General features: G+C 38.1%; 1 protein-coding gene across 17 annotated transcripts in view; it reads left to right on the top strand.

Moving 5' to 3' along the window:
- MBNL1 (muscleblind like splicing regulator 1) overlaps positions 1 to 20,458 on the top strand; it is a 209,973-nt gene that overhangs the window by 170,201 nt on the left and 19,314 nt on the right. For all 17 annotated transcript variants that reach the window (XR_005792149.1, XR_005792150.1, XM_040480519.1 and 14 more), the window contains 2 exons: positions 6,841 to 7,041; positions 19,379 to 19,636. Coding sequence is in view for 15 of the 17 variants with exons in the window: in XM_040480519.1 (XP_040336453.1) it covers positions 6,841 to 7,041; positions 19,379 to 19,636 (459 nt within the window). In the remaining 2 variants the exon portion in view is untranslated. The remainder of the gene's footprint in view (positions 1 to 6,840; positions 7,042 to 19,378; positions 19,637 to 20,458) is intronic.

Below are 20,458 nucleotides of genomic sequence, written 5' to 3' on the forward strand. Positions count from 1 at the left end.
TTCTAAGCCCCTAATAAAAATGTCAAAAGATCGGGGCGCCTGGGTGGCGCAGTCGGTTAAGCGTCCGACTTCAGCCAGGTCACGACCTCGCGGTCCGGGAGTTCGAGCCCCGCGTCAGGCTCTGGGGCTGATGGCTCGGAGCCTGGAGCCTGTTTCCGATTCTGTGTCTCCCTCTCTCTCTGCCCCTCGCCCGTTCATGCTCTGTCTCTCTCTGTCCCAAAAATAAATAAACGTTGAAAAAAAAATTAAAAAAAAATGTCAAAAGATCATATTTCTCCTTATTATATTGATATTTGAAGATAAATGGAAGACCTGTAGGACTTGATTACCCAAATTTTAAAAATTAAGTATTTGTATTTTTTTCTAACTACTACTTTAAAAAATGATGGCATTGCCATGCACTGTCTGATGTAAAGATAATCCAACAAGAAAACCAAACAACCTAACCAAATATAGACCGTATCGCTCACAACTCGGAAGCATCTGGTATATTCCTTTGGTCCATCCCAGAAAGGTGTCTTCAGAAATTCTGTTGATTCCAGCTGTCATTGCCCTTGAAGAACTCTGCATAAGTAGTGGTTATGGAGAGCTGTATCTGAGCTCTGGAGTCCCACCAGCAGTGACCTCATCTGCTTTTCTCTGTGCTCTCCAGGGATAACGTTGGCCATCCATAATTTCCAATGGCAGCTTCCCTTCAGGTACACACACCTAGCCGCCTTGAGGTACATAACTCAAGTTGAATTACTGTGCATTTCATGAATTTGAAGTAGCCTAGGGATAAAGAAATTCAGAGTTACTGCACTTAGCCAAAATCTTGGAAGCTTCCTTGCAGTTCCCGTCGCCTCACCTTTGCTGTCACGGTGTTTCTTTGTCACAGCAGCTGGCAGTTGAGTGCTGAAAGCTTTGAAGTCATCATTTGTTACATGTCCAGGAACACCTAGAGTTCTTAAATTGGCTCTTAGTGCTTTACCTTCCAGTGTATTCAGCTAGTGATTGAGATAAGGCCACTTCATGACCAAGTGTTTCTGGTAAAATGTTTTCCACGGCCGTCATCCTGAGTCGTGCTCCCTCCACCTGCACTTCCAGTGCCTGTTTTGGTCAAGGAGTCTGTGCTTCCTGGAGCACCTTGACATTGGCCCAAATCTTAGGGACCAGGCCGTATGTGGTGATACCTTTTTACTTGATGGGCCAGACGTCAGTCTTCTTTATTTAAGTGTTATTACTTCATTAAAACTGATTGAAGGGTAAGGTAAAATTAAAGCTAGGTGGTCATTGTGATTTTCCCAGTCAGCGAGTCCATCCAGAAGCGGACTTTAAATGGTATTTCTTATTTTAATTCCAGTCATATGTTGCCTTCTTATTAAAAAAAAAAAAAAAAAAAAGACATGGCAATGTGAATTTGTTGAGAATTTCCATTAGCTTTTGGCCATTTATATGCAAAACAATTGTTTACAGAGACTTCTGTAGCTCCTGTATAGGATTGTGTCTACCCAGAAACATGGTTTCATACACCTTGATTGTGTGCTGTCGAGTAAAAATAAAGGTTTATTCTTTTACTGCTTGCAGGATCAACCTTTACAAAGACACATACACACACACACACACACACACACACACACATGCACGCACAAGTAAAATTGAGAAAAATCTGACAAAATTTGTCTTCTGTAAATTGCAACAGACACTGATTAGATATTATTTATTATATGCACTCCATTAACTTTTTGTTAAAAGTCACAAACATTATATGCAAAATAAACCGTGATTCACATCATGTATTAAAATAAGTTAGGGCCCCTATGCTATTTGCCACATTACAGCATGGTAATAATATATTACTGAAAAAAACTTAGCTCAGCATAAAAAAATAAATCATACTTTTCAAACAAGCATACGAGATAAATTAATGATTAAATTTTCAGGTGCGGAGGAAGTAACATGAAATCTCTCCTTTTTTTTTTTAATGTTCAAACATCTATACTAGAAAACATTTAATGCATTTGCTGATTAGTTTGTGTGCTGGAGAAACCAGTTAGTAAATCCATTAATACAGTCATTGTGTGTAGTCAAATGTGTGTAGGGGACCTGCGTAGATCGCAGTCACAGGCTGGATGCAGAATGAAGGCAGCACATTGCATAAGGCAGCAGTCTGAGTGCCTGCAGGGTAGAAGAGATGGTTAAGTAAACACATGTGGTGATCATTGCCAAATTCGAGTGCCGAGGAGTTCTGTGGTAACAGAGGGTAGGAGAAACCTCGTCAGCGTTGGAGATGTGGGTGGATCAGGGGAAGCTTCAAGAGAAAGAGTCGTGATTCTTGAAGCATGATTAGGAATTAAACAAGTGGACTGGGCAGGAGCAACCTTCAATGTAGAGGGAAAAACCATGTTAAGAAGGAAGCCGTAAGAAAACCTGTCTCCCTAGAGACCTTACGCAGAATCAGAAATCTGAATCTATTTCTGTGTTTAAATGGTAGAAGACCACATAATGTATGGAATTGAAATTACCCAAGAGATTTGAAAAGTACTGCAGAGAATGTGGTGAGTGGGGAGTGCCAGGGCATTCGGGGGTTGAAGCTCTCCAGAGGATTCTAATGGCCAGCCAGCACTGAGAACCTCAGGTTTCAGAATCACCTGAAATCAGACACACCTGTATCCAAATCCTAAGTCTTACATACACTCATTTATGATTATGGACACATAATCTGTGTGAGCGCTTTTCCTTGTCTGCAGAATGGGAGGGAGTAATGAAACCACCCCCCACCCCCGACAAGACTATAATTTAATTCGTCCACGTATTCATTCATTCACTCATTCATTCAGTGTATATTTATTGAGTACTTACTATGTTCTAGGCAGCTAGCTAGATTCTAGGGATTTGGCAGTGAACTCTACAGATATCTGTGCCACCCGCCCCCCTCCCCCAACTCCAAACAGAAACAATGGAGGTTTTTTTTTTCCTTTGCCCTATGGCGTTTATATTTTACTCTTATGAGAATTAAATATAATAACATAGGTAAAGCACTTAGCACAATGCCTGGCACACAATAAATAGAGGGAAGTCTAGTAATAATCATGTTTGCTCACATTTAACTAGGGTCATAATGTGAAATTGAATAACATTTTAATTTATAATAAAGCCTGATTACTTTAATGGAATCAAAATGTCTCATTTAAAACAAACAAGTGATTAGCCCATAAATGCACTGATGTTATAAGATTGCAGTTTGTTTTTTCTCTGCTGAGGGTGTTCACTGCCAAAAGGCAATCATAAGTCAACCTTCCTTATGCCTTCCAGGAACAAAGATACCTGTAAATCATTATTACAAGAATGTAGTCAGTATCAGATACACCAATTACATAGTTATATGTTATCCTGTGGAGATTTAAGAGAAAATAGGGTGCACTTGATAATACCATAGCATTAATATCCATCCCTGCGACTCTGCTGAACTGTCTGCAGGATGGCTTTGGGAATGGAGAATTGGCAGTGAAGCAGTTCCCCAGCTTGACTAATCTGATTAGGGCACTGATAAGACCAAGCAGTGACCTACCTCCAGCAAGGTGCTCTTTGAAAAAGGAATGTAACAAATGTGTAAAACCTCAAAATAACGGAAGGAATGTTGCACTTTTTGGGAGCAGCCTTTGGAATCAAGTTTCACAGTATAGAGCTATTATTATCATCGATCGGCTACCTGTTTAGCAAATAGCTCTACTTATCTGGAGAGAGAACAGAGAGAGCGCTTGCTGAATAGTTGATGTTTCAGAATTTTAAAAAGAATTTTTTGAATATTTATTTTTGATACAGAGACAGAGCATGAGCAGGGGAGGGGCAGAAAGAGAGGGAGACACAGAATCCGAAGGAGGGGCAGAGAGAGAGGGAGACACAGAATCCAAAGCAGGCTCCAGGCTCTGAGCTGTCAGCACAGAGCCCAACGCAGGGCTCGAACCCACGAGCTGTGAGATCATGACCTGAGCCAAAGTTGGTTACTTAACCAACTGAGCGACCCAGGCGCCCCTGTTTCAGATTTTTAATGCTGCTAGATTTCGCATGGGGACAGTGCCCTAAAATTCTTCAGATTTGAATTTGCTCTGATGAATTCAGTCAGAAAATCCATTCACATGACAACTCAATAGAAACAATCCAGCAGGAAAATTGTTGCCAGTTAATAAGATCAATATTTTTAGTTAGAAGTATTCTTTTATCTGTAATATGTAACTGTTGCATTATATTGCATTGTGGATTATAAATTTATGCAGTGAGATTTAACAGAGCTGAATTTTATTCGTCCCTGGTCTTACTCTCTCCAAGTAAGAATGCTTTTCTTAAAAATAAATGATTTTTCTTGCCGCCAAATAGCTTTGTAAATTTGACCTCTGCTTCTAAATAATTCTGGTAGATTCTGTACAGGGACATAAACATCTCAGTAACTTTCCAAAGTATGCATTCATTAAGAAAGTTCTACCTGAAAAATACACATTAATTCATAGCAATAGAATACAAAGAGGAATGATACAGACTGTTGTCCGTATTTTAAACAGGTCTTCTGGTCTTCTGTGCTTGGTTGCTTATAATTCTTAAATACCTAATAAGAAATTAGAGTGTTGGTCTCATTGAAATTACAATCAGTGTATATGTAACAGTGTATGTTTAACCTGGATATTTCTGAGTAGAAGTCCAAGTTCAGCACATACTCACTGTACAGGTCAACCCTTGTCCTGGCACTGCCTTCGCAGCCAGTAGACAGTGGAGCAGTAAAAAATCAGCTGCTATTCAAGTAACTGTGGATGGAGAGAGATTGCTCTGGGCCCCAGTTTCTGACAGATTATTGATTGTTTATATCTGGAATGCTCAGGTGGTTTCCTGTTGTCAGTGCTTTGGGCAGGGACGGGGCTGAGGACCAGAGGTATTACTTTAGGCCACTTCATTAGGCAGGAGCCAGCGACCTGGCAGGGCAGCTAACCATAGCATTCAAACCAACACGTTTGGAAGCATAATTACAACTTGAAAATATGAGTGGAATGTATGGTATATTGTTTCTTCTTCCTAGTGAATCAGATTATGTATGAAATATTCTGTTTTCCATGGTCTTAATAAGAACGTGTACAGTAGCTGCAAAAATTCTGTCCTAAAACAATTTGTGAAGTCGAGAAAAAAGTGCATCCCGTAGGACAGGGATTTTCAACCTAAACACTACTGACATTGGGGCTGGATCCTTCTGTGTTGTGAGGGCTGTGCTGTGTGTTGCAGGCCACTTAGCAGCATCCCTCACCTCCACGCATGAGACGCAACAGCACCCCCAAGCTGTGACAATCAAAAATGTCTCCAGACATTGCCAAATGTGTCCTACAAGGCAAAATCACCTACGTAATTGAGAACCACTGCCCTAAGAAAAAGAGAATTCTTGAATTCCATTTTACCCTTCTAAATATGCGGCAAGTCAGGGCCAGCCTAAATAAGGGTGTGTGTGTGTGTGTGTGTGTGTGTGTGTGTGTGTGTGTGTGTATTTTAAACATTTCTTTTGAGCTATGGGAATTACCCTTACATCTTAATTATATAAGACTTTATTCCAAAACTCTCTTGAATACTATGTAAACTCAGGGTTCATCTAACTTCTTATTTCTATAGGAGGGAAGAATTAGCTACATTCTAGTGTCCCCTTCATTCTAAATAATTTGTCCATGATTCTGTTCCTTATACCACAGGGTAAAGAAAATTAATTGTTAAAAAAAAAAGTCCCTTAAAAAACAGGATCCATTTTGTCCGTGAGTTTTTGTATTTTGGAGACAAACGTTATTATTACACAAAGTATCAAACTTCAAGGATTGAAAATCTATTGAATTAGGAAGCTAAAAGATACCACCCACGGGCAGAAAATTGTTGAGCTAGATTATGCTTTAAAAACTGGAAAAGCAAATCACTAAAGTAGATTTCAAGTAAATTATTTAATTCTACTTAAGAACAGATATATTTTCTGATATGCAGATCTTCATATCACATCTTCCTATATCCATTAAAGCATTTCTGGCAGAAATTCTATCTTGTCACAAAATACCATGTGTATTTTTTTTAAACCGTGTAGCATTTCTTTAGAAGTTTTCTGTTTCAGACTTTCAGACACTCAGAATGGCTTCTCCCTAGTAAGGTAAATTCTTCGTTACATGTTTCACAGGAGTGTGATAAACTGTTGGAATATTTACAGTTTCTTTGGAAGAGCCTGCAACAAGTGAATATGCCAAATAGTTTACCTCGTGTGTTCAAGAGAAACGGTGTCATCATCATCTTTCACATGTCCCATGAGATTTATTTCCAGTTTATATTGACTGTGAAACTCTGTTATCCGCTGAGAGTTCTGCTTTATTTATTCCAGATAATAGGACACTTGCAACCCATTAACAGTTGTAAACAGATCTCTCAAGTTCATTGGACGTAGCAATTATGAAATGTATTTCTTAGACAAGTTTCTAGGATTATATCAGGATAAAAATGGAGATTAGGTGACCCCAGGAAGTTTCTGTATTGAACAATTGATCTATTATTCAAAAAGAAATTACAAGCATTATGGACACCAAGTTTCAAAATCCCAGCAGAAAATTTAATGGGTGAATTACCTATTGTATTCTGGAAAAGCGTTGATTTGAGGAATGCTTATTCAAGAAACATTCTTATCCTGAATGAAAGTAAATAAACATAGAATTAAATGAAAAGAGGGAGGGCGGAAAGGAAGGATGGATTATGGATGGATGGATGGATGGATGGATGAGGGATAGATTATATAATGTAGAATATCAAATTTGAGCCAAGACCTGTATATTAAATTTTGTTTTTTATTTTATTTTTCAGCCAATGTTTTCAGTTGCACCAAGCTTAGCCACCAATGCATCAGCAGCCTTTAATCCCTACCTGGGACCTGTTTCCCCAAGCCTGGTTCCAGCAGAGATCTTGCCGACCGCACCAATGTTGGTCACAGGGAATCCTGGGGTCCCCGTGCCTGCAGCTGCTGCGGCTGCTGCACAGAAATTAATGCGGACAGACAGACTTGAGGTAGGAATGCTTCACTGGTTCCTTTATGTACTCCGTTCTGATTTTCAGAGTGTGCTGCTTGTTTACTTCTTCCACGGCCGTAAAGGTTAAACAATATTTGAAGCAGAGATCTTGGTTTGGTGTTTGGAGCATTTTGCGAGAATTTAGGTATGCCATACTTGACCAGTGAAATGATTACGAGAGCCACAGCATCTGTATGTATAATAGCGGATAGGAACTTGGACTCTGGGGTTAGACCAGAGTCTAACTTCATTGGGCCTCAGTTACTTCATTGGGCCTCAGTTTCCTCATCCTTAACATGGAGATAATAATGGCCCTTACCTCCAGGAGTGTCTGACACACGGCAAATGCCTGCTAAATGTTGGTTGTTGTTGTTGCTAGTTAGAACCACCAAGGGACGCCTGGCTGGCTCAGTCCATTAAGCGTCAGACTTTGGCTCAGGTCATGATCTCATGGTTCCTAGGTTGGAGCCCCACGTCAGGCTCTGTGCTGATGGCTCAGAGCCTGGAGCCTGCTTTAGATTCTGTGTCTCCCTCTTTCTGCCTCTCTCCTGCTCGTGCTTGGTCTCTCTCTGTGTCTCAAAAATAAATAAATGTTAAAAAAAATCTTTAAAGAAAAAAAAGAACAACCAATTCTGTTCATCCCCTGACACTTTGTTCTCATAACGATTTGCTCAGCTACTATCTATAAAGCATTTTAGAATTTATTATTGGGAATTTCCTCATAGGCCTCACAGTATTTTGGTTGGAATAATAGCAAGGCTGCTTTGTTTGTGAAATGTGCTCTTATAAAAATGGTTTAAATTGGAAAGCGTATGATGCTCCAAGTCTCAGAGTCGAGGATGATCAGATCTATATGCTTTGCTGTTGCTGCATGAAAAAGAAATTAAAGAAGTAAATCTTACATTGAAGTGGTTGTTTCAGAATTGGAGCATGGCTATAAATTAATGGATTTGGTAAACTTCAGATGAAGAAAACAAAATGGCGACATTATTGTACATTGAAGCTCTAAAACCCGGCATTCATGTCCAACTAAGGAACAAAGTGACTTTTTCCTTTTCCTCTGGTTAGGATGAGGCAGTAGGTAGTTGGGGCCGAGAAGTTTTGGTGTTACTAGTTACTAAGAAAGAGGCAAAATAAGGCTGTTGTGTGACCCTAACTGACCCTAAATCAGTTTAGCAGGAATTTATTTAATAAGCACCAGTTTCTCGTTGGTAGGGCTTTACTGCATTCATTGCAAAAGATCTCAGATTTCAAGGTAGTGGGAACCTCCACCACCTTTTTTGATGGTGGTAACAGTTGGTATTTACTGGGGATTTACTCTACCAAACACAGCATCAACCCATCACATGCATTGCATCGTTAACCTTCAAAACAATCTGCTGAGGAAGATACTGTTAACTCCATCTTATAGGGCAAGAGATTTAGGGGAAAGCTGTGGCAAAACTTCCTCAAGGTCATGGAAAGGATGCTCCAGTTGGGTGTGAGCTCAGAGCTCCATTTTTAAACACTGTTTAAATCTCTCATTCCCATACAAGTGATAGTACAGAGAGGAAGCAAGACATTTTGGCGCCCATATGTTCTTTAGAGTGCATTGTTTGTTTGCATGTTTACCTTTCATGAAAATTTTGGGAAAAGCTACTGATGAAGCCAGTCCCGTAAGGACAACTCCGACAGGACGTGGAGACCTAGTTGTGTGCCCTCTGTGGACCAAGGACGGCTGTGTGCTAGAGATACACTTTCACTTGTGGGTGGTTGGTCGTTGTGCAGTTGCACTTGCTCATTATTTAACTAATGCTGTTTTCAGATAACTTAGGAGGCAATTTAGGAATTTTAAATATTTAAAAAAAATCACTCGAGGGGCGCCTGGGTGGCGCAGTCGGTTGGGCGTCCGACTTCAGCCAGGTCACGATCTCGCGGTCCGGGAGTTCGAGCCCTGCGTCGGGCTCTGGGCTGATGGCTCAGAGCCTGGAGCCTGTTTCCGATTCTGTGTCTCCCTCTCTCTCTGCCCCTCGCCCGTTCATGCTCTGTCTCTCTCTGTCCCAAAAATAAATAAACGTTGGAAAAAAAAATTAAAAAAAAAAAATCACTCGATGCTTAACGTGTGAGTCACCTTCCCCCTCCCCTGATCTTTCTCAAGCAAACCCTCGGTTCATAATGCATAATTGTTGATTGACGGGAACCAAATAGGCAGTCTGGGATGACCTTTAATGAATTAGTTATTGATAGGAGATGATGTTTAAGAAGCTTAAAAATCTCTCTTTAAATCTCCTTAAAGGCTGAGCTGTGTGGTCCGAACTCTTATAAACTCATCCGACCATAGTTTTAGGTAGTCTGTAATTGGTTATATTTTGATTAGTATTTAATTTAAAATAAGTACTTTTGGGGCACCTGGGTGGCTCAATCAGTTAAGCATCTGACTTCAGGTCAGGTCATGATCTCACAGTTCATGGGTTCAAGCCCCATCGTCGGGCTCTGCGCTGACAGCTCGGAGCCTGGAGCCTGCTTCGGATTCTGTGTCTCCTTCTCTCTCTGCCCCTCCCCCCACTTGTGCTTGCTCGCTCTGTCTCAAAAATAAACAAACACTTTTAAACAATAAAATAAGTACTTCTATTATTAGTTCTGGAGTTTTCTTGTGAGGAGCTACTTTGTGTATTTTGTCTGTCTTCTGCTACAGTGACAGCAGTTGGCTGCTGTGACATGACTGTCATTTCCTTTTAACCTGAATTCCTCTTATCTCAGTGCTTGATAGTGGTAGGGCAGCATCCTGTCTTATTCTGGTTAACAGGAGCTGCTGCCCTGTCACAGTTACAGTCTGTTAGCATATTGCACTGTGAAGCTAAGGGGCATGTCGTTCTGCTTGGCGCTGTGATTTTAGACACTCCTGTCTTCGGGTTATTTCCTCTCATGCTAACTGCACAGCATATCGCAATCCAAAAGACATGGCAGTAAGTGCACACACTTATTTACCAGTTAACCACATGTGTAGTTATTTCGGTTTAAATCTATATGCTCTTGTTTTTGCCTCTTGGAACTCTGAAGTGCGTGTTTGAATTTTGAGTTCCTTTTAAGGTGAAAAAAGTTTAAATCAGTTTAAATATTGGCCAACTGTTCTTGCCACTTCTTTCTCTCTTTCTGCTCCAAATTGTTAGACCATAAGGAAATTAAAAATACCATAGATTATCAGCCTTCTGGTTCTTCTCTTTGGGAGAACTGACACATATTTACAGCACTCACTGTGATACTACAAAAAATGTTAAGTCGAACAACAGGAATCCAAGAATTAGTGTTAGCAGTTTTGCTAATTAGATGAGTAAGCTTGGGTCAAGTTTCTGATCTTTTCTGAACTTCATATTCCACACATATAAAATTAGGGGATTGTACCAGATAATCTGTAAGATCACCTCCCGTTAGAATATTCTAGAAGACATTTAGGTTGTCTTTTTGTTTTTAATGCCAGCCACAAGTTATTGAAAATTTTATTTAAATATAACATTCAAATAAGCATATTTAATAAATACATTAAATTAGTTTAAATATACAAATGTATATTACATGTTTTATTAAATATCTAGATGTAAAACACACATCAACTTTATATCAATATCCATAGTATCCATTCTTTGTTGGATACCTTTTAAGAGACTTTGTAGCGGTATGCTTTCTATACTGTAAAATTCGGTATTCATGGTTTTCTCTAAAGAGGAGCAAATCTCTTAAATATTGGTCACTGAAATGAGGCTTTTAAAATTATATTTTTAACCTTGGGATACCTTTTTGTAATTTGCAAGCAGCAGTTTATTTTCAATGCTTGTTTTAAGAAATTGTTGGGATGCCTGAGTGGCTCAGTTGGTTAAGCATCCAACTTTGGCTCAGGTCATGATCTCACTGTTCATGGGTTCAGGTCCCACGTTGGACTCTGTGCTGACAGCTCAGAGCCTGGAGCTTGCTTTGGATTCTGTCTCCCTCTCTCTCTGCCCATCCTCCACATGCTCTCTTTCTTTCTCAAAAATAAATAAAAATTTAAAAAAAAAGAAATTGTTAAAATTTATAAGTACTAGACAGGACTGAGGTTTTCAGTCATATCTTTACTTTATTATGAAGAGTTGGTAATTAAGAAATTATTGTTTGACTTATTTTCATGATAACACAGTAATTTTTATGGTGCAAAAAGGATCCATGAATGCATTCATTCCCTCGTTTATTCAACAATATCCAAAGAACTACTGAACATCTTTCAAGTAAAAAAATACTTGTGAGGAGTACCTTTGAAACCTTTCAACGGCTATCAATAGCAAGAAAAGATCCACATCAGAATAGTGCCATACTCACAAATGATACCCAATAACTTGTTAAATGAATAAATGAGCCAGTCAACCAGTTAATTAATTAATCACAAAAAGATACATGCCCTTATTCAGAGTTTAGTGTAATCCAACAGAGAAGATAACACAGGATAAATTTTTAACATTTGTTAACATTCTCCTTGGGAACATGTTTACATTTTGAGCATTCCAGCTACAAAACATGGCATCTTGTTCTTGCCCTTAGTCCTAGAGCCGTGGTTTCCAAGTTTTAATGGGATTAGAGTCACATGGGATGATCGCTAAAAATGCAGGGCCTCATCCCCATAGACTGATTCCGTAGGTCTTCCTTCACTGGGGGAGTCTTTTTCACAAATCTGCCGGGTGATCTTAAACACAAATAGTCTGTAAAATACTTAACAGGATGCCAGCACCTGTTATTTAAGGCTTAACTTTTCATCATTTACCTTATGTACAGTTATTTGTGACTCAGAATTAAAAACCTTCCTCCTCCAAAACACTTAACATTCTACATTTTGTTAGGTTGCTAAGAACGCAGTGCACATAATGAAATTGTTCAAGTAAACTGATAATGATTAAGGTTGTTTATACCACCTACTAGTATTAATCAAACAAAAAACTAATCCACTGACCTTACATTTCAGAGGCTGACAAAGATATTAGATTGCTATTTGGTTATGGCATCAGTTCTATATCAACAGTCTATATTCCAGGAAAGATGGGCACACCCCTTGGCTTCTGATATTTTTCAGCTGGAATTTGTTTGTTGTAGAATAGATTATTCGTGGGGCGCCTGGGTGGCTCATTCGCTTGGGTGTCCAACTTTAGCTGATCTTGCAGTCTGTGAGTTCGAGCCCCGCGTCAGGCTCTGTTGCTGACAGCTTGGAGCCTGGAACCTGCCTCAGGTTCTGTGTCTCCCTCTCTTTCTGCCCCTTGCCCTCCCCCCATTCATGCTCGCTCGCTCACGTGTGCGCTTTCTCTCTCTCTCAAAAATAAACGTTACAAAAAGTATTTTCAAATAGATTATTCTTGTGCTGAAAGTTTTATTCTACTGACAGAATCATGACGTGAGTATCTAATTCAGGCCACTGGATGCTGAAAGCTTCTACTACTTATTGACACAGAAGAGTCCAGTGACTTTTTTCATACAGGCATAAGACAATATGGTACCTATTGACTACATATAAAAAAAGAGCATTTAGAGCTAAATGAAGGCCAAGTATTAGTGGAAGTGATGCCTTGATTGAGATTTTTATAGGTGTTTAATGGATTTGGCATGATCTGTTGCATATAGAAGACATTTGATTCAAAATAAAATTAGAAAAGCAGATACTTTTTTAATAAGAGAAGCTTATTGGTAGGATTCTTTTAATTTTGTATTTTTGTGGAGGGTGTTTGGCTGCTGCTTGTATGACTTTTTAACTTCTCTAGAAAATTACTAAGAAATATTGAGAGTTTTGTGCACACAGGTCTAAGGAGTTTTTTGTTTTTGTTTTTTTTTTTTTTAAATCTGTACTAAGGCTGTAGAATGAATGGCTCCTTACAATGTAGTCATATCCCCATTTAAAACATCTAGTCTGTCAGTTACTCTCTGTGACTAGTTTGAGTTTTGTTTGGGAGATGAAGAAGTTGTAAGTTGTTTAAAATACTGTAACTCCTTAGCTTAACCACTCACTTTTGCTGTTCTTCTACTAATTGCTTCCTCCAAATTAAATCTAGCATTTCTCTGGTTTCATTTATTTAGCAAAAGTGGTAAAAGTAACTGTTGACTTGAGCATTTTGACATATTGATGACCTTGTTTCAGAGTTGTATTTTCCTGTCCTGTTGGTTTACATGTTTCTCATAGGAATGAATAAATGCAAACCTGAAAATGGAAGGATTTTTTTACTTGGTCAGTTTGATTTTTTTTTTTTAATTACATGGGATAAAGTGATAAATTCTGAGCTGTATTATCTGTAGAAATATGCTTGTGTTCTCTGCCCTAATGGTATAACGAGGGATTCTGCCTTTTAGATTTCAAAGACATCTCCCATTTGATCTTAACAGAAATCCTCTGAGGTAGCTGACGTGGGTGTCTTTTTTTTTTTTTTCATTTTTTTTTAGAAGGAGGAAAATGAAGTACAGATCGGCCAAATTTGTACAATTATTAGATAACATTGAAAGTAGGTATCACATCATCAGATTTCTTTCTTGGGAATTTAATTATACAATCTACTGAGATCATTGTCCATAATCACCAGAATTTTAAAATGTGAAGATTATAATCCTTTTTGAGGTAAAAATACGGATAATTTTTTGGCATTAGATTATATACTCGTGACCATTAATGCTGTGGTACTTTGATAAAATCATTGTTTATCCAGTATTCCTTTTTAAAATTTTTTTTTAACATTTTTTATTTATTTTTGAGACAGGAAGAGACAGAGCATGAACAGGGGAGGGTCAGAGAGAGGGAGACACAGAATCTGAAGCAGGCTCCAGGCTCTGAGCTGTCAGCACAGAGCCCGACGCGGGGCTCGAACCCACGGACCGCGAGATCATGACCTGAGCCGAAGTCAACCACTTAACCGACTGAGCCACTCAGGCACCCCTCCTTTTTTAAAGTTTCATAGCTCAAGCTTCGTAAAAAATAAAGTCTGTGATGCTTATTGTTGAACAATAGGTACATATATATGGAAGCTCCTTAAATATTAATATATATTTATATACAGTGTTGTATGTTATATGATATTATATGTATAAGCTCCTTCATATTTGTCATTACGTTTTAAATTGACTTCCCAAAATATTAAAATAGTCCCTGTTCCCTATTGTAATAAGCTCTCTGTTCCTGCTTTTGAAAGTTGTTTTCAAAAAATGACTGCCTTAAATATGGCGAGCACAAAACATACTACTTCAAACAGATCTTTCTTTAACAAACATGCAAATGACTGTCCCACCTTGAATAAGTTCAGATGTTGGCATTAATGTCTTTAGAAGCTCAATGCCTTAACTTCTAGAACATTGCTGAATTTAATAATAGTTATAAAACCTGTTATTATTCTGACCATTTTGAAATAGGTTTGTCACATTCATAAAAAAACCTAGAGGTCAAATAACAGAACTATTTATTTTAACCAGACTTGTATTGTGTGTTTTCAGCTAATCTATACATTATCTTTCTTGGTATTCATGATTCCATAGCTGGTAAATGTAGGAACTAAGTAGAACCCACAATTTCTGATTCTAAACTCTATTTTCTATTCATTATACCACTGCTGTTTAATTAACAAAACAAAAAAAAAAAGTTAACATAGAATTAAGTCACATTCCTTTGGGAATTTTTCTAAGTACTTTTGATTTTTTTGATTTTCTAAGTACTTTTAATTTTCCATAATTACGGAATAGCTGGTTCTGGAAATGGATTTTAATATTTATAAGTGTTCAGTGAGGGGTACGTGGGTGGCTCAGTTGATTAAGTGTCCGACTTCAGCTCAGGTCATGATCTCGCGGTCCATGAGTTTGAACCCTGCGTCGGGCTCTGTGTTGACAGCTGAGATCTTGGAACCTGCTTCAGATTCTGTGTCTCCCTCTCTCTCTCTGGCCTCCTCCACTTATACTCTCTCTGTCTGTGTGTTTCAAAAATGAATAAATGTTAAAAAAATAATTAAAAACATAAAAGTGTTCAGTGAATATCTTCATTAAAATGATGGCTTTTAATGTAAACACAACCTCTTACCTATTTCGTATGAAAATTTATAAAACTTATCTGATTTAAAGACAAATCCTGCCTTAATGTTTGTAGAGTAAAAGATTCAACATTTTTTTGATTGAAACACATTACGTGTTTAGCTAAATAGGTGGAATTATTTTAATCTGTTTGAAAACCATTTACCAAACTATAAAAAGTGCTTATATTTTTTGACTCGCTAATGCCATTTCTGCAGATGTAACTTTAGAAAATGATTTTTAAATGTCTATATTCATAAATATATCCCTTGCAATGTTATCTGTAATATGAGAATATTGGAAATAATCTAGATGATCTCTGCTAGAGCTCCCTGTATTCTGCACATCTGTTTGATGGGATTCAATGCAGCCATCAAAAATGATCACTCTAGACACTATATTTTAGTAAAATTTAAAAAATGCTTACATGCACTGTTGAACAAAAACAGGTCACCAAGTAGTAGCTATACCATAATTATAACTATTTGAAAAATGTGTGCATGCAGAAGACTGGATTGGAAAAGCAAAAAGAACCACAATGTTGTTAAGGATTTTCAAACTTAATTTTACCTGTTATGTTTTAAATTCTCCATATGGTAAATCCTACAATTTCTTATCCTGATTTGAATTCCGAGATCAAGTTTATTGAAGCTTGTCCGCCAGGTATAATTTGCTAATATGAAACCACACCTAAGATATTTCTTTTGAAGATCAGTATAGTCTAAAGTTTTCTTGAGTTCCTCAGAGAAACCAGGCCAAACTCAAATTCAGCAGTCCAGGGATGGATCCTGTTTTATTGGTGATGATTATTAGAGAAAAAGGTGTTTTCAAAGCGTTGGGAAGTTTGTTCTGTTCAGGTAGGTACCAATGATATAGACACACATCCAGCATTTGGCAAACCCCTCTGGCCCCTCTGGTATACAGCTCTTAGCAGTACAAGTTTTCACAGGAGATTTTCCATCGTTTTTCTTTATTTTTTCAAGGGCAAAAATAATGGGAGAACAGCTATCTCAGTATATTTCTTCTGTTCCATTTCTCATGTCAGGAGCACTTTAAGTGAGAAAAAAATAAAAGCAAGTAAAAAAATGCATATCGTACAAAAGCAGTTGACTACATTCTTTGAAACTTTGAAAAGGCTAGTTTTAGGACAAATTCTAAGTGGAACACTAACTATCAATTCTTCTTAGATAGACTTAAAGTTCTCCTGAATTGCATCTTGCAAGATACAAAGAGTAGAAAATGATAAGAAACCACTCCTTAACCTGTAGGAACCACACACACACACACGTATAAAGCAGATGGACAGGAATGAGAAGGTGTATTAGAAAGACCATTTGTAGAAGCACCTGGGTGGCTCAGTCAGTTAGACCTTCAACTTCAGCTCAGGTCATAATCTCTGAGTTCATAAGTTTGAGCCCGGCATCGGGCTCTGTGTTGACAGCTTGGAGCCTGGAGCCTGGAGCCTGCTTCGGATTCTGTGTCTCGTTCTTTCTCTGCCCCTCCCCACCTTGTGCTCTGTCTTTCTCTCTCTCTCTCCTAAATAAATAAAAACATTAAATGAAGACCATTTGTATGCAATCTGAATGTAAGTTTTTATCACTGAAAATAAAAATAATGTTGAGACAGAAAGAGAAATAAAAAGTCAAAATCAGCCCAGCACCCAGGTTGTTATTTTGGGAGAATGACGCTCAAATTTCTGGCACAGGCACGCCTAAGCCTACTTGTTTTTGGAAAATAACGAATCTTAGATTTTAATAGTTCTGAAAAAGCTCACCTTTGGATCTTTCTTGTCGGTGTGGCGCAGAGTAAGATAAATTGAAAGACAGGGTGTTAGTTCACCTGCTGCCAGGTTCTTTGTGAGTACGTTCGAGAAAGCAGGAATTACCGGAGAACTCACCCCAGAAGTGTGCAGTCACATACAGTTTTCTATTGCATGAGACTACACTGACGTAGATTTGCTTATGTGGAAAAACAGCCTTTTTGTTCATGCGATAGTCTAAATGTAGCATCAATTTCATATACATACGTGAAAAGTTTTTATTCTCATTTAAGTGTGTCTCTATTCCTGTCTATTTTGATGAGCCTAATTCAGTAAGTGTTGGTTAGGGACTGGGGATTTGTGGTGTAGAAAGCTTTGCCACTGACACTGGTGCCCAGCCAGTGTGGAGGACAATAGTTCTGGATAACGGCTTAATCACTTTCAAATTATCAACTCCTGGTTATCGTTGTTTTCTTATGTTCAAGAAGACAAATGCAATGAGAAAAAAAAAAAAAGAAGAAGAAGAAGAAGAAGAAGAAGAAGAAGAAGAAAAAGGCTCTTCTGTAACCTCCTAAGTCATTTTTGTAGTCTTAATATCTCTCAGAGTGTCCGGCCTATAGCATTTATTTAGTAATATTTTTTAATTGAAGAAAGTGAATGAGATGATGAATAAAGTTGGCTCATTGCTGTGTATGTGGAATACAAAGCTTCAGCTAGCTTGAGGTTTAAAAATAGTGCAAGATATCATTTATAATGCTGTTTTAAGATGTGGCATGATACAAATTATAGTGGTATTTTTTAAAAGAAGCTCTTTGCTCAGTAATGGGATATGAATATAATAGAGAAAAGTACCTAGAATTAAATGGGATCATTTTATGTACACATATCCAAGAAAACCTGTGCCTTTTGAATCATAACAGGGTTCCCATTTCACTTCCTTGCTGTACTGCAAAATAAAATGCTTGGGATCTGTGTATTTTCTGTTTGTGAGAAGACAACATGAAAAATAAAAACTGTTTGTGTGAAACAAGAAGCAGGAACATGAAAATACTAAAAAGGACATTCTGTGTTTTAGATGGCCCTCTTGTGGTAAAAAGGTCACACTATCCCAGATGAAGACAGTGCTGGCAGACTCCTGCTTGGAGCAGCCCTCATGACAAACTTTAATAATAAGAGTCAAAATGGAGCAAACACATGAGAAATAATCCATTTGCACCCTTTCCCCAGGGACTCCACCCAAAATTAATAGGTATAAAGCAAATAAACAAGAATCTTTTTCCATCTGCTTTATATAGCTACCAAGGATCTCTAAGGGTAAAAAAAAAAAAAAAAAAAATTAGCTCTTGGAAACATTTGACTACAAAGCTATCAGATTTTACTTTTTATACTTGTAAATAATTTCAGATTCTCACAGCAGTTGCAAAAACGGAACCATGAGTTCCTGCCTATCCTTCTTACCCAAGTATTAACAACTTGCATGGCCATGTTCTCGCTTCCAAAACAAATTAGTACCTATATTCTGCACTTAACCAATTTACAGACTGCCGTCAAATTTCACCAGTTGTCCTACAAACCTCCTTTCTCTGACCCCGGGATCGTTCAGTCTCTGACAGTTTATCATCGTTATTTGCCTTTCATGACCTTGACACTTCGGAAGAGGACTGATCAGTTCTTTTGTAAAACATTCTTCCATTTCAGTTTGTCCAATATTTCCTCATGATTTTTGTCTTAAGATGACATTGATTGTCAAATTGGCTTCCGTACAACACCCAGTGCTCATCCCAGCAGTGCTGGGATGGGCATTGATGCCCATCATCCACCCCCCTCTCTCTCCAACCCCCCATCAACCCTCAGTTTGTTCTCAGTTTTTAAGAGTCTCTTATGGTTTGGCTCCCTCCCTCTCTAACTTTTTTTTTTCCTGCCCCTCCCCCATGGTCTTCTGTTAAGTTTCTCAGGATCCACATAAGAGTGAAAACATATATGATTAAATGCCAGTTATGCATTCTCAGCCACGATACAATGAAAGTGATGTGGTGTGTCCATTGTGTCCTACCCATCAGTAGATACACAATGCCATTATGTCTTCCTACTGGTGATCTTCATGTTGATCACTTGCTTAAAGTGGTGGCTTCATTTTGGGATGAGCACTGGGCGTTGTATGGAAACCAGTTTGACAATAAATTTCATATATTAAAAAAAAAAACTAAAAAAAAATAAAGTGGTGGCTTCACTGTAAAGTTACTCTTTTTCCCTCGGTAATTAATAAATACATCAACATAGTATAAATTAGATGCTTTACCATAATTAGTATTAAATTAGTATTAGTATTTTCTTCCTCACAGAAATTTTACTGAAATGGGGCTATAACTTGTGCACCGAAGGAGGAACTCTTCAAGTTATTTTGTGGTTTTTTTTTTTTTTTTTTTTGCAAATGGTCTTTTCCCCTTTCGCGTGTAGCTCTCTACCACCTTTAAGTTAAACTCTCTAGAAAGATCGCATTTGCCCACGTTGTTGACCAAGTCCCATGCACTTAATGACCTCCTAGGTATGTCGAGAGTACCAGCGTGGCAACTGCAACAGAGGAGAAAACGATTGCCGGTTTGCTCATCCCGCTGACAGCACAATGATTGACACCAATGACAACACAGTGACCGTGTGTATGGATTACATCAAAGGGAGATGCTCACGGGAAAAGTGCAAATACTTTCATCCTCCTGCACATCTGCAAGCCAAGATCAAGGCTGCCCAATACCAGGTCAACCAGGCTGCAGCCGCTCAGGCAGCAGCCACCGCAGCTGCCATGGTGAGTAGAGACATCAGCTCTCTCTTTGTTAGCAGTCAGTACAGCAAACTGAATGACTAGATCTGACTACAAGCTATTCATTTATTAACCTTAAATTTTTTTATTTTTATTTTTATTTTTTTGCTGAAGATATGTTTGTTCAGGTATCCCAGACAATACATAATGAAGTTACCGTTCACAGAAGTGAGGGTAACTCCTCAAATGGTTCAGATTGCTCCTACCCTTGGCCTAACTCTTAATACTCTGTCTTATTCTGGATATAGGGTTTCTAAAATTTCTGCTTTGTAAAGAACACCTGTCTCCTCTCCAATTTAACGATACTGCCATTTTCAGTCCTCTTATTTTTCTGTGTGCCATCTAATCAGCCATTGTTCTCCTTCGGTGTGTTCTTTTGCACATCAAGGCTCTTCTCTACATATATCTTGCTTTTAACAATAACATAATCTGGAACTGTTTAGGAGAGTTGCTGAAACAAAATTGTTTTTAGGATTAGCTACCAGATTTTGAACAGTGTGCTATCTAGATCATCTTAAATAATATTGTGGCATAAATATAATTGTAACGCTAGAGAAGCTTGACTATGCCATTACATAGAAAGGAGAAAGACAGCAGTACTCAAGGAAGAAATTGGATCATTTAGAACAGAAACACCTATATTCTGAAGGTAAATTTTAATGTGATCTAATAGCTGATTTTAATGAGTCCATTCTTTGTTCTTTGCTTAGCTGTTTTAATGTTGTCCTTTTTTTTTACATAAATATATAAAAGACTTAATCATGAAAATAGACATAAAAAACACTGTGGTTTTCACAGCACAGTAAA

The sequence above is a fragment of the Herpailurus yagouaroundi genome, unplaced genomic scaffold (assembly GCF_014898765.1).
Source record: "Herpailurus yagouaroundi ecotype Mexico unplaced genomic scaffold, PumYag 159, whole genome shotgun sequence".
Taxonomy (NCBI): domain Eukaryota; kingdom Metazoa; phylum Chordata; class Mammalia; order Carnivora; family Felidae; genus Herpailurus; species Herpailurus yagouaroundi.